The sequence below is a fragment of the Furipterus horrens genome, unplaced genomic scaffold (assembly GCF_987537825.1).
Source record: "Furipterus horrens unplaced genomic scaffold, mFurHor1.1.pri manual_scaffold_3, whole genome shotgun sequence".
Classification (NCBI taxonomy): domain Eukaryota; kingdom Metazoa; phylum Chordata; class Mammalia; order Chiroptera; family Furipteridae; genus Furipterus; species Furipterus horrens.
In genome coordinates, this window is record NW_028327173.1 from 32584458 (window position 1) to 32601476 (window position 17019).

At 50.8% G+C, this 17019-nt stretch overlaps 1 protein-coding gene across 1 annotated transcript in view; it reads right to left on the minus strand.

Moving 5' to 3' along the window:
• TRABD2B (TraB domain containing 2B) overlaps positions 1 to 17019 on the minus strand; it is a 210239-nt gene that overhangs the window by 20671 nt on the left and 172549 nt on the right. Inside the window, exons 3-4 of the mRNA XM_090271616.1 lie at positions 14485 to 14631; positions 8642 to 8816 (exon numbers count right to left, since the gene is read on the minus strand). Coding sequence (XP_090127742.1) covers positions 8642 to 8816; positions 14485 to 14631 — 322 coding nt within the window. The remainder of the gene's footprint in view (positions 1 to 8641; positions 8817 to 14484; positions 14632 to 17019) is intronic.

Here is a 17019-nt window from a genome sequence, read left to right on the forward strand (position 1 = left end):
CAGCTGGCGCTTTCTCCTTTCTCCACCAGCCTTTCCTGGGACCTCTGATAGCTCAGGCGTGTGCCAGGTTCTGAAAACCATGAGATGGGTCAGGCATGGTGTCTAAGACAGCTCCAGACCCAGGCAATGGCTGTGCAAAGTGATTCAAGGTGAGCAATGCGGCACTGTGGGGAGAACCCCAGAAAGAGCCTGTGATGAGTTCTGTGACCTGCAGGGGGCAGTGACCAGCCCAGGGCTCCCTGAGGCATGGTAACACTCTACAACATCTAGAATTACAGCACCCAGGACCCCTGTTGGCCAACTTTGTTGGCAGGGATGGAGCCTACCTGCTCCTGAGCCTCACTGTCACTTGGGACTGAGACCCAGTTCTTGGGGTTTTCCTGCAAGTGTCCCAGCTGAGTGCTCAGAGATCACAGAGCACTTCTGCTCCTCCCTGGGATGGGCCTGCTTTCTCCTGTGTGGGTCCTGTCCTTGGAAGAATGTGGGCTCTGAGGGGCCAGAACTCTGAAGTGTTAACGACAACACAAGAGCTCATATTTACCGCTTGATGGCGCTGCACCTGGCCCAGAACGCACGGGCGCCCGCCTGCAACTCTCAGGCTCATTCTGTAGAGGGGACATCTGCCAGCCGAGAGAAGCTGGACCGCCAAGGCTACTTCCTATACATGCTGGGTCTCCAACTCATGCAGCCTGGCTCTGAAGCCCATGCTCGTTATCTAGGGCACTATCTTTTCCTCCTGTCTTCCCCACACTGGCCAATGAGAGTGCTGGGCCTGCAGCTGATGGTCCATAAATTCTTGCTCACTGATGGCGCAGCCTTGGAGCTCCAGCCAGGGATAAGGGCATAAGGGCCCTCCCTGGATTCAGAGGGCGGGACTGGCTCCAGTGAGGGACACACTAGCAGATGGGATGTTCCTCTGGCTGGCTGGATGCTCTGAAACAGGAACAGTGACTCTGGCCAAGGATTGCAGCCCAGAGCAGGCATGCCAGCTGCCAGATGTGTGCTGGCGGGGGCAGCAGGGTCCTTTGAAGCGCAGGCGGAAATTCTGAGACACTTCCGGACACTGTGCCCCTGTGCTCCAGCGTGAGGCGTGGGGCTGGCCATGGGCGTTTGCTCAGGCGGGGACAAAGCGGCTGGGTGTGTATCGTTTGTAGGGCCTCTTGTTTTTAAGGTTGACGAGGCCCTACATGGGCCATAGCTGCTCTTCTGTGCCCAACCATGTGCTCTGAGGGGCTTCTTTCTTCTGTTCCTCAAGCCACCGAGTGGAGAGCAAGGTGGGGAAGGACGTGGGTGTGAGTCTTGTCTTGAGGACTGTGGGATGATGAGAGAAATCAGAAGCAGCGGGACCTGCATCGGGGACTTTCAACTTCTTTCACATCCTCCAGGAAGCCTCCTCTCACTCTGCCTCCTTTCAGTGCCTTCACTCAACACTCTGCGAGGTACGCATGGAACTGCTGAACATTGGGGCTAGAAGGGATGTTAGCCCTCACCCTGTTTCAGCCCCTCTGTAGAGCCGAGGGAGGAAAGTCTCAGCAAAGGCAATAAGGACAGTCACAGAATGCAATGTGTCCACAACACCGCTTCCCCTTCCCACCCTCATGTCCTTGACGTCACTCTCACCTCGCCCTACTTTCTTTTCCTTTGCATTGATTTGCTCCTAACTCTTCTGTGCCCTGTTCCTAACCCCCCCCCCCTTGCTTAGCACCAAACACCCTCCTCCTCCAGCTGTTGACTGCATGGCTGAACCCACATCAGTACCTGGGACTCTGTTTCTAGTTGGTTCTGGGGGCTTTTCATGTGTCAACCCAGTCTCACCTTCCAAAGGACAAGGTATAAAATTGCTGCATCCTGGGGTTTCCCACCGTGGGGGCAGCAGATGTGGGTTTTAGCTCAGGTTTTGCTGTGGGTAACACAGAGCAGGGGGTACTTCTACTTGTGGGCCTGAGGGTGGACATATTCATTTGTTCATTCATACATTCATTCATTCATTCATTCATTCAACAAGTGGACATTGAGAGCCTCCCCAGTGCTTAGGGAGCGGACAGCCTAGATTGGGAGATGGCAAATGTGCTTGGCATGGGCCAGGCTATGAGAGGGGAATCCTACAGGGCTGTGGGAGCCCAGTGAGGAGACAGGACGTGCATTCTCAGTAGAACAGAGGACCCAAGCAGGAGCTAGATTTTTTTTCTTTTTTTAGGGAGGCTGGCCATCAGAAGGAATGGCCTAGTCAGTGTTCACCATCATTTCTCTCCCGTTCAAAGATTCTTTTCCTTCCCATCTGCCAAATGGAATAATAAATACCATGCTGTCTCCCTCCAAGGGGAATTGAGGACCTGAGGGTCATATGTGCTGAGGGGTCTGGCTATTCTTAAGGAGGATGGTACCCACTCTCAGGGATCAATTGCTACAATTATTAATGAAAAATATGTATCCCTGGAAGTGGATCTTCCAGCTTAGTGACACTGTCCCAGGTGACGTCAGTGGCACCCCCTTAAGCCCTGCCCTAATTACAGATTCGTGAACAAATAAATAAGGTGGTTGTGGGTTTAGGCTTAAAAAAGAATAAAAGATGTGAAAGGTGTTTAATGTGTTGGCTTCAATATTTCCTTTGTCTCAAGCCTGGGTCTTTACCACCGAGGGGCCTCTGCGTCCCAGCCCTACAGGTTTGTTTCTGCTCCTGGGTCTGTGGGCTGGGTGGGCACTTGGGTAACAGCTCCAGCCCCTCTGTCTTTATTGCTCACATATCCTGCCTTTTAACCCTTCAGATCCTGCTGTCTGCCTGGATCTCTCCTTCTTGTGGGGGCAGGTGGCAGGTGGCAGGTAGCAGTAGCCCTACGTGGAGGAAGTCCCAGGTCCTGGAGGGCTCTTAGCTCCACACTCCTCTTAAGGGATCCAAGAGGGATTGAAGCAAACTAGGCCAGAATGTTAGAATGCTATGATAATAGATGCTGGGATATTAGAACCACACAGTCCTACAGCAACAGGATGTTAGGATCAAAGGGCTTTGCCATGACAGAAGTTAGAATTCTTTTCAGAGTATAGCATGTGAGGGTTATAGGATGCGTGATAACCCATGATAAGCTCTGGCTCTCAGAGTTTGAAATGAATGGGTCCCAGAGGCCTCCCCTTGAGTCTGGCTGTGTCTCCAACCCAACTCTGCCAGTTCCTGCGTTACTCACTTTATTCCAGGCTACAAGGTGGCCAAAAGTAAATACATCCTAAAAAAGCCCCACTTCCCTGGGACTAGGGACAAAAGTGTCATTTTCTTCTAGCGCCGGGGACTGAGACCCCCTTGAGGCCTGGGGTCCAAGAGATGCCATGTGGCTGAATGGAATGAACTTGATTCAGTCCAGGATGTCTTTATAGAACATTCTAGGTGTTGGCAATTCTGAGGAGGCTTGTGCCTGACCTGGAGTAGTTCACACACAGTGGGATGCTCACTGACCAGGGGGCACTAGGATAAAATCAGGACAAGGCCTTAAGGACGGCATCCACATTTACACCCAAGATGCTCAGCGTGGCTGTGGGAAATATTATAATCTGTGTCTTGAGGTTACTGCAGGTTCCTGGGCCCTCATTGCCAGTCAGCATCATCTGTGTTCCCAGCAGACAGAGCAGGCATATGGCAGGCACGTGCCTTAATCCTGATCCATAGCAGGCATCCCTAATCAATCAGGACCTCTTCTATGCTGAGCTCTGAGGCAGTATTATCATCTGTTACACCATCCCTCTCCAGGCAGCCACTACCAATCAATCACAGTTGGCCCATGATATGAACTCTATCATGATATAATACCTCTCTGTCCATGTCAGTTCTTATGGCCAGTCTGTCTTGAATTTATGTCAAATGTTCTCTTTAAACCAAGAAAACTCCCATATTCCTCCTCTTTCTCTGCAGATGACTTCACCTTTTACTTAAAAGAGAGCAGTGCCGATTAGAAGAGAACTCTTTTGCCTTCCCATCACCAAAGTATCTGCTTGCTGGCCTCCTTCCTCCTTCCCTTTGATTCAGGTGAGAAGGTGCCCTCCTCTACCCAAGGCCAAATCCTCTACCTGAGCTCTGATCACACCCATTGCTGCCTTCTCAGAACCCTGGGCTAGTAATTTCCTCCCACTTTTTTTCCTGTATGGTCTTCCCTTTGCTCTAGTCTTTCCATTGTGTGTTAAGCATACTCAATTCTCTCCTATCTTTAGAAAAGGTGGGTGGAATAATACAGTTACTAACTTTTTATTTTGCCAAGTAAGGGCTTTAAAAGCCCCATTTGTTTTATATCACCATTAAGTTTTTAAAAGAGGTCTTTAACTTCAAACACAGTAGAAAAAAAGATCATTTCAGACTAAAAGATAAGCAAGCAAATTGCATAAACTTAGCTAATAAAATACTTCCCCCCTTGTACTTATTTTTCTCAGTTATTTGTAGGTCAGAGGAAATCCAAAAACCCATGTAAGATCTTTGGGGGCTCTTCGAGGTTAGTGTGTCCATCTGCATGATCCTGGCAGTCAGGTATCAGAACCCCCGCCCCCCAGCACCCCGTCCATGGGCTGGGCCCCTCCTCTGTGGCAGTGGCTTGGTTTGCACCCTGGTCACAGCTACCTCCCAGAGAGGCAGGGCTTCCATCCAGGCCCCCAGGCATCTGTACCCCAATGGTCCCTGAACTGCTGGAGAGGTTCTTCTGCTGGCCTCCAGAAAGGGCCAAAAAGCGCCTCGCTGCAGAAACCTTGCAGACACTAGGAGAGTATCCTTTTGTGAAATGCACCAGTTAAAAAGACAACCTCCCCACAAAAGCATCAACACTTCTAGAATTATACAGCAAGGGCACCACATGTAGGCAAAATGGCAGGACCCGTACCCAAGAGGCCAGGCTCAAAGGTATGCGTGCATGGCCTCAGGGAAGCTGATCACTCTCTCTGGGCCTTGGTTTTCATTGGAAAAATGTGTGCAATAAAATTCATCTCGTGATGTTACTATGAAGATCAAAGGTAATGCAATCCAAGAGCCTGGACCTGTGGTCAGTACACAGTAGGGCTTTTATTACAAGAATCCCTCTATCCTGGTGGAGAGTTTTAACCCTATAATCTACAATGAGTGTGTCTAGCATAACCCATTGAGGTGGGTGTATCATCCCCATTTTACAGAAAAGGGGCCGAGGCCTTGGAGGTAAGATGGCTTTCCCAGGCTCACTTAGCTGACAGTAGTAGAGCCACACTTTATATCCAGGAATTCTGACACCAAAGCTTTGCCCCTTTGCCCCAGATCCATCCCCCTGTGGATCAGAACAGAGGAGTGGGTAGTCTACTATCAGCACTGGAAATCCCAGTCTTTGGGCTTTCAGGGCAGGATTCTGGAGTAGCGGTGGGCTGAAAAGAATCTAGATAGGCACTGGGGGCAGGGGGCAGGCAAGTGCAGGTAGGAGCACTCCCCGTCTCCTTCCTTAGCTCCCATGACTCCCTCCAGTGCTTTAGAGCCAGGGAGCCTTCAGGGCCTTCACATGGCAGAATGGCAGAACCTCAGTAGGGGTCCAGCTCAGACACCTGGCAAAGCTGGGCTAGAGGTGGCTGGGTGTCTTATAATTATGTTGCTGTTTCCCAGACTATTTTCTGGGGCCACCCAGTGAAAACTGGATCTGAGAGACCTTTGCATGAGTAGACACATGCTGGGAGGATGGCCAGGCATATCTCCAGTGGCACAGGTCCTCCCCGCCTCACCGCCTTGGGGCCTTGAACCTTCTTTGAGGACAGAACAGGGGGTGGACAATAAGAATCAGGGTGCAGTGGCCCGGGAAGGCCTGGGATGGACCTGCAGAGGCACCCAGAGTCTGTGGAGTGGGTGTGTCTTCATGTCACACCCACGGAAGAGCGTTTGCACACAAATCCTCAGCCTGTCACAGGATGTGGGATGTGGGAGTTATATGGTCATAAGAATGCAATGAGGCAAGTGTGGTGTCTCTTGCCACAGATTGTATGCGGACACATTTCGTGCCAGTACACTGACTGTCGCAGGCCTGTTCGGGGGCCCCCTGCTTGCATATAAGAACAAATTCCCTGAGTCATAGCTCCCAGGCTGGGGTCCCTTCTTGTCCTTGACTTTCCATAAGCTTTGCCCATGTTCTGGCCTCTGTGGACCTCATTCTTCTGTGGCTATGATGAGGTGGACAGGCTCATCCAGACTTGAACTTCTCGGGTTGAGGCATAGATTTATAGCACCGAGTGGGCCATGTGTTTTGGGTGTGACTGAGCCAGAAGTGGCAGCTGTCAGCAAGATCTGCACATGGCTCTGGGCCTGTTGTTATTGGACAGCAGGTCTCTGAGAGCTGAGGTGCGGTTCTCATTGCCCTGACTTTATTTACCGGCTTGTCCTCTGGCATCACCAGACCCAGAGGAGACCAAGAAGGGAAGATTTGGTCAATGTTCATTCATTTGTTCTTTTCTTCACTCATTTATTCTTTCACACACTTCCAGGCTCAGAACCCATTACATGCTACAAAACACACAGGGATTATTAAGTGGTGCCTGCCCTCCCAGAGCTGAAGGTGGGGGTGGGGACAGACTCAGCACTATGCACAGGCTACAGTGTAGGGATCAGTGCAGAGATGGGGAGAAGACAAAGATGCTGGAGCTTATGAAGGGTTGGACTGGGACAATGGCAGTGGAGATAGAGTAGACAGGTGTGTGTTCTCAGTGGTCTGTCAATAGGACCCACTTGGATGGATTTCAGAGATGGGGAAGAAACTAGAGTTTGACATGATGCCTGCATACTGGTCTGGTTCATTTGTGTCCTCATACATGAACTCAGATTTCAGGAAAAGAGGTCAGAGTCCAGAGCTGCCCACACTGTTGTGATTTTAATCACTAGGCTTTCCTGTTTCCTTGCCCACAGGAAAGAACTGGTATTAGCTCTCCCCAGGCCCTGGGCATATTCTGGTCCTGGGCCCTAGGGCCGGTGGGACAGAAAGGTCCTGCCATTCAAGTGGAGCATGAGGAATGCTGGATCATTTACTGGCTTCCTTTAGTGGTCAAGTTCACTAGGGGCTTGTCTTGGTCAGGGAGGGAGTACGGGGCTTGTTGAGATCAGAGTGACTTTCCTGTTGTGGTCATCTGGGGATCATTCCAGAGCAGGATGCCCTGTGCAGATACCCATGGCACGGGGAGGGCAAAAGTGGTAGCTGGATGGTGTGAGAAGGTGTGTTGGGGAGCATTACTTCCCTGTACAATTCCCAAAGCTGTCCTGACTCATGCCAGGTCCCCAGAAGGTGTCCTGCTACTGGACAGTAGCCTTGCCCTCTTTCTGTGGTTAGTTAAGGTCCCACTCCTGCTGGCTCCCCCAGGCTCTACTACAGGATTCCCTTTCTTCTCTAAAAAGTGTTTGAATAGCTCCTGGAATCATAGATAGCACAAGCAGGTTCTGGCTCCTTCTGTTCAGGTGAGTAAACTGCAGTTGTGGAAGGGGAAGGGACTTGCCATAGGGTGTGACAGGTGGAGGAACAGCTCCACCATGAGCCCAGAGCTTTTGCTGTCCAGCTTCAGATGTGGCCTTGAAGAGGCTGCCCCAGAGGTCCTGTGTTTCTGAGGTCATCTCATGTGCCTCTCCTGTGCTGAGGGCTGCAGAGGAGGGAAGGCAGGCACAGACAGACAAACCCTGGCTCTTGCCCTTGAGTAATATGGGTTTGAATGGCAGGGAGTAGGGGGCAGGGGGAAAGTAGACCTCAAATAGCAGGCATGTCCCATAACAAAATCAATGAAATCAAGACCCTCCCAGGTTAGACTAACTGCTTGACTTGATCTAACTTAGCCTGACCGGGGCAAATGCAATATCCTGGTTCCAAAGTGTACATCATTATCGTTAGCAGGCCAGCCATAGAGAAGGGGAGAATAAGAGGGGGAGAGAGGGAAGGAACAGGGAGAGATGCTGAGCAAGGCCTGCACCTGGACATCTGGATTGCCCTTTTCATGAAGAGGCCAGAGTCCCCAGGAGAAGCATCAAGTTCATGGTCCACAATGGGATAATAAAACTTGCATTAATTGTCATGATGATGATCATGATAATGGTAGCAGCCATTGTGAGTTTTTACTACATGGCAGGTTATTTGAAAGTTGTCACTAATTTCTGCAATTGTTCTCCAAGGTAGATATTTTCAGTTCATTGAGTAGTTATTGCTATAACTTATAGAAAAGGGCTTTGAGCCTTTGAGAAGGTACTACGCCGAGATCACGCAGCCTGGATGGGGCTGGGGCTGAGATGTGGAGGCAGGACTGTGGGATCTCAGAGCCCACCTCCTGCTCACTTGGCCACATGGCCCTGGCTCTGCTCGGAGTGGGGAGACCCAAGACTGGGCTGGGTAATGGGAGCTGGTTCAGTTCTGAGCTCTCAACCTGGCCCCCTGGGGCATGAAGGGGCCACAGAAGTTGTCCTGGCCTTGGCAGGGGTCAATCCCTTTGCCTATGGGGATGATTATGAAAGAACTATTGACTATAAGCAGGAGAACCACTTTGAGTCCCAGTTCTGCTGAGCACTTTGTAGCTTTTCCTGCCCAATCAGGGCCTCAACTTTTCCGTTTATAAAGTAGAGATCAGGAAAGGGTTTAGTAAATCTCCAAGCCCTTAAGAATTCTGCAAATAATCCCTTCCCCACTCCAGTCCAAACCTGCTCCGAAGGCAAAGAAGCAGATCTTGTCTTCGTTCTCCTGAAGAAGTGCCATGACTCTCTTTCCCATCCGCTCATTTCTCTTGTAGATGAGCTCCTGGCGGAAGTAGCTGTCGATTTCCTGGGCTGTCACCTGCTCATGCGGTGGGAGGGTGGTGTTGATAAAGTTAGGCAGCTGTAAAGGTAAGACAGAAGCTGCCTTCAGTTCTTTCTGGAGCAAGGTGGACTTCAAATAACACACACAGCCCAGGTGGAGCTAGCAACTTACCTTCCTTCTGTCCCTATAGTGGACTATATGCTTTTCCTCAATTCCAAAACCCGTTGAGATGGGTGTTGTTATTCCAGTTTTATAAATGAAGAAAGCAAGAGTGGAAAGGTCCAGAGACACGGGCAAAGTCACAGAGCTAGCAAAGAGGCTGAGCCAGGAGAGAGCCCCAGGCTGCTGCATTCCCATGTGTATCACTCCTGTGTCTCTGTCTTGTTGAACCTCAGCTTCCAGACACTGAGATCCTGGGAGGCAGGACAGAGCTCAGTTGCTTCACTGCTCTCAGCAGCCTGGTATCGGCACATATAAGAAATTCTGTTCGGCAAGCAGGTATGGATGGTCAGCTGAGCTGACTGGTGTAGGAGAAAGGCCATAGGGTCTGGGCTCAGACTGACCTGGGCTTCAGGCCCTGTCTGACACTGTGACTTTGACCAAGTTACTTAACTTTTCTGAGCCTCAGTTTCCTCATTTGTAATATGAGACTGACAATATTTTTTAGGGGGTTACATGAGATGATGCATGCTGTCATGAGCTGTATTCAGCCCATTCCACGCTACAGAAATGAGAAAAGGGGTTCTAACCTTTGGTTTTTCCAATGCCTGAGCCTTGGTTGGCCACCTTCTATTGCCACCACTGTCTCTCCATCCCTAGCTCCACCACTTCCCAGGACACAGTACAAACTCCTCCATCCTTCTTAGGAACTTCAATTCCAAGACCATGGCTTCCTTCCATAATGATGGTTTGTTCAGCAAACTGGCCTGGAACTATCCTGATTTCTCAGTTCCAGGCCCCTGTCCACACCCAGCCATGTGACCTGGGGCTGGCATCACCGACATGTTCTTGAACTAGGCAGGGAGCAATTTAAGTTCAGGTGCATACCCTTTATCAATGCCTGGAACAGAACAGGTATCTAATAAAGGTTTCTGGAACTTGGAACAGAAAGTTGTGCTGTCCTTCCTCACCACATTGCCTCCTCCCATGTTCTTCCCTTCCCAGCATACTGTCTTTCCAACCTGGGTGGCGAGTCCAGGTATCCTGCATGGTGGTCTGCAACATGTTGGTATGGCCTCATGGGAAACCATGGGCCACTGAGGAAAGAAGACATACCTTCTCTTTCCCCACACTTTTCAAGGTCATTCCAGCCTCCAAGCTCTTGCTCACAGGATGTCTTCCTCCTGGAGTCCCTTCTTCCACTTCTCCATCTTCACGAGCCCAGGCATAAAGCACAGGACATGAGGCCTAGCTGACTGATAGACTCATTAAATGGAGAGTCTGGCATGAGGAGACTGATTTCCTGCATGCTTTAGCCCCCAGGAGAGTCATGTGGCCCAGCCACATGGCTTCTAGAGCCACTGACGAGTTGTCAACACTCCTTCTGAGGAAAATGAAGGCGTCAATGGAGGCCGACCCTCAAGGGACTTGCAAAAGGCTGAGACATCTGTCTCTGATATCTACGGACTGGCCGAGTACCAGTGCATTCCCCAGAGCAAGAGGGGTGGAGCTTCTCTTTTAGAAAGGCCTCATTTGTGGTTCTAGGTTGAACAAGGCAATGCTGTGTCTGGGTCTCCTAAATCTGTGTAACGCACAACCTGTATGAGTGAAGGCAGCAGCCATGCGGTGCCCAATAGGGCCAACACAGAGTAGGTGCCCAGGGGCTTTGTGGCAAGTGGATAAATGAAGAAATGGAATTCTTACTCCCTTCCCACCCATGGAAGGGGTGATCAGCAGCCCTGACAGCACTGGCTGCACTTAGATTTGATGAAGTTATAAGACAGGCAACCCTGCAGGCTTCTGAGTAGAGGGGAAACACAGGAAGCTTGGACTCAAAAGGGTTATTTCTGGAAACATGGCCCTCACAGGCTTCCCTTTGTTTCTTGAGCATGGGAAAGAATGTGAGATGATGTTGTACGAACAAATAAATATTTGTTCAATCAGTGAATGATTGGATGAATGAATGAGCTGGGAGGCAGTCGAGTTACGGTGATGTGAATATGGGTCCTGAAGTCAGACAGCCAGAACAACTTGGGCTGGACTCTCTCTTTCACTGCTACCCAGCTGGGTGGTCTCTATAACTAGCAGGTGACTTGGCTGCTCTGTGACTCAGTTTAGAAATTGGTAATATGGGGGTAATATATTCATTGCCCATACTCAGACACTTCTGAGAGTATATGCTTATATATAATTAAGGGCCAGGATAATTAACAGGTGTGGGGCAATCTTCCCTAACCATGAACCTAGAATGTGCTGGACAAACCAAGACACATGTTCACCCTGCTAGGTGCCTCCTCTGGCTCCCCAATACCTCAGCGCCCTATCAAAGCATGGATCCCACAGGGTTCTCATGTGCAAGTCTGACTCTCCACTAAGCTCTGAGTTTCATCCACAGCAGCAGACCCAGTCTGAGTGTGCTCCATGGCCCCCGAGCTTGACATAGGTTTAGACCAGTAGAAGTTCTCAGAAGGAGTATGTTGAGTGAATGAATGGGGTAAAGAAAAGGAATGAGGCCACTGAGGTCAGTGACACACGAAGACCTGCCCCAGTCTTTGTCATGGGTCAGGGGAGCTAGCACTGATGTCACACCCCATGCCCCACTCTAGCCCTTCCCAGCCCGTCTTCTTATTACCACATCTCAGACCCACCCCTCGAGGGCTGCGGGGACGTGATGTGTCTTCTTTAAAATCTTATCCTCCATCCCGCACTTAAGTTTGTCACAGAAGAGTTAAGGCTGCCAACAAATCTAATGACATCATTAATTTGTTCCCATCTCCATCGGGCCCAAGTCCAGGCCGCATCCTTGGCGTGGAGCGAAGGCCCATCAGCCTGAAACAGGCAGAGAATGTCAGCCAGCCACTGGTCAGCCCAGGAACTCCATGTCTAGCCCAACTCCTTCACAGCTTTAATGTTCAACTTTCTGATTCCTGTCCCTGTTAAATTTTCAGCTCCCTAAGGAAGGAATGGAGATTCATCTTTCCACTCATGCATACTCAAGTCAGGAAGCAGAGGAGGTGGGGCCCCTGCCCACACCCTTGAAAGAGGGAAGAGCAGCAGAATGCTGGAGCATGGCTCTCTCATGGTTCTGAAGGCCATCGCTTTCTGGTCTCCATCTCTGTCCCCACCCAAGGCCACCACAGGGAAAGGTGACGAAGCCAGCTCCATCCCCCAGCCTAGTTGTACAAAGCTGACGTTTAGTTAAGCCTTCTTTTGCGCCATGTGCTGTGCTGTGTACTCTTCAACACTGATCTTACTTAATCCCTATAACAATATATGCAGTTCGTCTACTGGAGACAAATCAGGGGTTCTGGACACAGACTCAAAGAAAATCTGAGCTTGCCACCCCCTGAAGTCACCCCAGTCCTCGTTCCCTCAGCTTAGTGTCAGCCAAGACTGGCAGCACCTGTCCTGCACACTCTGCCCCCTAGCCCGGCCACACCATGGCCAGGACATCTCGAGTGTCTGCAACACAACTCTCTGTCTGCTCAGGGCTTACCTCTCCCCAGTGGATGACACAGGGCAGGGCTCTGTCCTAAAGCAAATAGCTGGTGAAATGCCAATGAGCCCTGTGGTGTCTGAGTTCTTTTCTCCTCCTTCCCTCCTCTACCACTGAGAGTCAGAGCTTTGGAGTTCTGAGCCTCCTGCCTCTGGCTGGGTCTCTGGATCCCTCCTCTTTCACTCCCTGCACCGAACCATTCACAACACGTACCTTATTACCTTTGTTCAGGCACCGGGCACTCATTGATGCACACTCTCTGCCAGGCCCTGTGACGGCACCGGGGCCGAGATGGGGACCGCACCCTTGCCTTCAAGGAGCTCCAGGTCCGGTGGGGGTGGCACATGGACAGAAGGACATGGCTGGGCCCAGCTGGGCCTACAACCCAAACTCACCCTCCTCCAGCTCTCTCTCACCTCTAGCTTGTTCACGAGCAGTGTCCTCTGCTGGAACATTCTTCCTCCTCCTGTCTGTGGCCAATGCAGGTTCTCTGACCTCTTATCTTGCAGGAATCTTTCCTTCTTTACCCAGCCCCCACCTCTACCCCCGAACCCATCTGAATTCCTGCTCCTTCCACAGGCTCCAACTCATCCTCTATTCTCCCTCATAGCAAGGACCACATTTTGGTGTGAGTGCTGGTCGAATCTCGCCAGCTCTTCTCTGAGCCTGTCAACCCCAGGAGGGCAGCTCTCTTGTGCTTCCCCACATCCTTTTTCATAACATAATGCTGAGCCTGTCCTACTCTGTGTCAGGTGCTGCTTTAGCTAGTTGGGATATATCGATGAATAGAACAGACTCAGGCTGCCCTCAGGGAGGTTCTGCTCTAGAGGGGTAGGACAGACTAAAGAATCACTAGTTAGTGAATCAGATACATAAGTGTGCGAGAAAAGCAGAGCGTAAGAAAGGGGATGAAAGCATGGGAGTGAGGGTCAGGCTGCAATTCTCAGGGCCTGTCTCATTGAGATGGTGCTATTTGAATTAATTCTTGTGGCAGAGCGGGGGTGAGCCCTAGTGACACCTGGGGAAGGGCATTCCTGGCAGAGGGAACAGCCGGCGCTGAGGGGAAGCATGCCGGGTGGGTTCATGGAGCAGCAAGGAGGCTCGCGTAGCTGGAGTGTCAGTTGTGAAGGGAGGAGAAGGCAGATGGGGACTACAGGGCCACACAGGCCATTGTAGAGACTCTAGGTCTTCCCCTGAGGAGAATGGAGAGCCACTGCAGTGTCCTGAGCAGGGAAGTGGCCTTTTCTGACTAATTCAACTGCTTCTCAAATGAATGGAGATTCAAGCACCATGACACAGAAAGCTCAGTGGGCCTAGAGTTGCCTGGGAGAATATCTAACTCCTTTCAGGGGGTCCGGGAAGGTTTCTCAGGGGAGGTGACATTTGACCAGGAGGGAGGAGGCTGAATACAGGTAGAGCAGTCTGAAAGGGCAACCTGCATTGAGGAACAGTTGCATGTAGCACAGGTCACCAGGACAAGCTCTGTGCAGTGAGGCATCTGGGCTGTGACAAGGTCAGTAGAGAGCAGGACACGGGGGGGGCCTCAAATGCTGGACCAAAGTGTCTTGGAATTTATCACAGGGGCAGTGGGAAGGCCTGGTGGAGCCATGTTCAGCTTCTTGTGGTCCCGGCCACTCTTTGCCCAGCCTGCAGGCGAGTTTTCCTCTAGGCCTCAAATCAAGGCAGACTCTAGGCCAGACTTTAGCCCAAGCTCTGAGTAATGGTGGGCTTTCCCTTCCCTGGGCTTTAATTTCCCCACATGCTGAACTGAGTCTTCTAGAGCCTCCCTGTTCTCCCAGGCTAAGCTTCTCTGGTCTACACATAACAGGTTCAAGTACTGCTCTTGACAATTTGATAACCCAACAACTAATGAGTGGTGCAGCCTTGGGCAAGTCTGTTCTCCTTTCTAAGCCTCAGTTTCCCCATCTATAAAATGGGGATCCCAATAGCTCCTGCTTACCATGGCTGGAGAGAAGATTGCCTGAGCTTGGCACACAGTACCCCTCCAATAAATGCCAGGTGGGTTCCTATGGGTCTGGCCTTGGAGACTAGTGACCTGAGACTGTCTGGGCCAGAGGAAGGGAGCCTCACCTGTGAAGTGTCATGGTTGAAGATTACAGCATTGAGATCCCCACAGTTGTAGTGCTTGATGAGGTCCTCCGTGGTGTAGGGCGCCTGCAGGCTCCCGGCCCGCACGCTCTCGTGCTGCAGCAGGGTCTGGTTCAGGGCAAACAGCACCTGGGCAGAGGAGAGAAAGAGAAATAAGGGCTGTGCTCAGGGACCTGGCTGAGGTCCCTGACACCTCCAGGACTGGTGTTCCTCCCTCTGGACTTTGGGGCAACAGGCCCTGAAACAGAGAAGGTGTGTGGGGCCAGCATCTGCTGGCGCAGTCTGAGTGTTTCCATGATTCCAGCTCCTTACTCACAGGCCTCTGAACACATGCAGCCTGTTCTCATCTCCAGCGCTCTGCCCGCACAGGCCCCCACCCCTGCGCGGGGTATTAACATCTTATCTAACCATGTGACAAAATGAGAACCCTAGTTGTGTCTGGGTTTTGGAATGATAGGTACATTTTCCTTTGGGCTCCTTTCTTTTCCTGCATTTAGAAAAGTTCTACAATAAGCACAGACTCATTCTGTAGTCAAGAACACCCCCAAGCAAAGCAAACACACAAATGACCAAAACAAGCTTAGATGTCAAGGCCCAACCCAGACGCCACCTGCTCCAGAAGTCAACCTCGCACCAGGCAAAGGCCTAGGGGCTGCACTCCCCAAGTCAGACCTCAGGACATTCAGCACGTGTTTACTCAAGGACCTCTATGCTCTGGGCCATGGTGCTGGGCCCTGGGGACACAGCTGTGTCCTAGGCAGACCTGCCAGGCATCGTAGCTCTTGGAGCACTACACAGAACATCAGATGCCCAGGTCCCACCCTGGAATTTGAATCTCTGAGGTAGAGCTCAGGATGTATATTTTAGTAAGCTCCTTGGGAACTTCTCTACAGTCCGATTGCTTCTGGTGTTTGAGGACCATGGGTCTAAGGGGACTTGGCCTGCCCGAGGTACGAGGGCCCAGAGAGATGATCTAAAGCAATGATTCTCAACCTGTGGGTCACGACCCCTTTGGGGGTCGAACGACCCTTTCACAGGGGTTGTCTAAGACCATCGGAAAACACATATATAATTACATATTGTTTTTGTGATTAATCACTATGCTTTAATTATGTTCAATTTGTAACAATGAAAATACATCCTGCATATCAGATATTTACGTTACGATTCATAACAGTAGCAAAATTACAGTTATGAAGTAGCAACAAAAATAATTTTATGGTTGGGGTCACCACAACACGAGGCACTGTATTAAAGGATCGCGGCATTAGGAAGGTTGAGAACCACTGATCTAAAGTGTCCCATTTTAGATGGGACACTGAGGCCCATGAAGGGAAGGGACTTGCTCAATTTCACACAGTGACTGTATCCCAGACTCCCTTGGCCAACAACAGGGAGGAGCCTGACATTATTTGAGTCATCTAGCACAGATACAGGGAAAAACTGGTTGCAATTCCTGTGCAAAATGTCAGGAGGTGGTCTCCGGCCACCTGTCCTATCAGTCCTGCTTATTCTGCTTGCACACTATCTTAGACGGCACCCCCAGCCCCTGGATCCACAGTAGAGCAGGCCTGAGCGTCTCTCACTGGGTCCATGGCATCAGCCCCTCTCAAGCCTCCCCTATAGACCATCCTCCCAACTATCCAAGATTCTTCTGCCACAGTCATCTTTTAAAAGCACAGATCTGATGATCTATTTCTCTTTTTTTCCTCAAACCTTTTATGGGTGCCTCCTGCCCTCAGTACAAAGACCTAGCTCTTTAAGGGAGCCTTCAAAGTAGTAACCTGGACCCTGCCGTGGTCAATGACCTCATTTTCTATGCAGCTCTTGCGTCCCCAAATGGTCACCTACTCAGCAATCTCTGAGCCTCATACATGTGATTCCCTGTGTGTCCCACCTCCATTCTCCACTTCCAGATTCAGACTTGGCCACGCAGGCTCAGCTCAGATGTCTCCTCCACTGAATGTCTCTGGCCCCTCCATAGAACTCCCAAAGTATCTCTGTATTCATGCCCTTGGACAAGGAACTCGGTACCTCCCTCTCATTCTGATTCTAGATGTGTTCCATAGCCAATGGGATGTTAGTAACCACTCCCAATAGTGGCCTGAAAAGCTTGAATGTACTGCTGCCTCTTATACCCCCAGCACTGCTCTGAGCAGCCCAGGCCAGCCTGCTGGTGGGTGAGACATGTGCAGAGCCACATTGCCTGTCGTCCCACCAAAGCCATCCTAGTCCAGCCAACAGCCAGCCAGCTTCCAGACATGCAAGCAAGCCCAGCAGAGCCTATTTGCAACTGGCCCAGATGGCTGAGCAAACACTCGCTGCTGTCACCACACAGTACAATTGTGGTGACACTTCTTTCCATGTTTCCCTCCACTGCGATGTGAACATTGGGTGGTAACTGCTGTTAGCTACTTGTCTCTCCCATTAGGCTGCAAGCTTCTTGAAAGCAGGAAGTGCCCCTTACTGATTTTGTATTTGCAATAATCAGCACGGGTCCTGGTAAAGACAGCATGT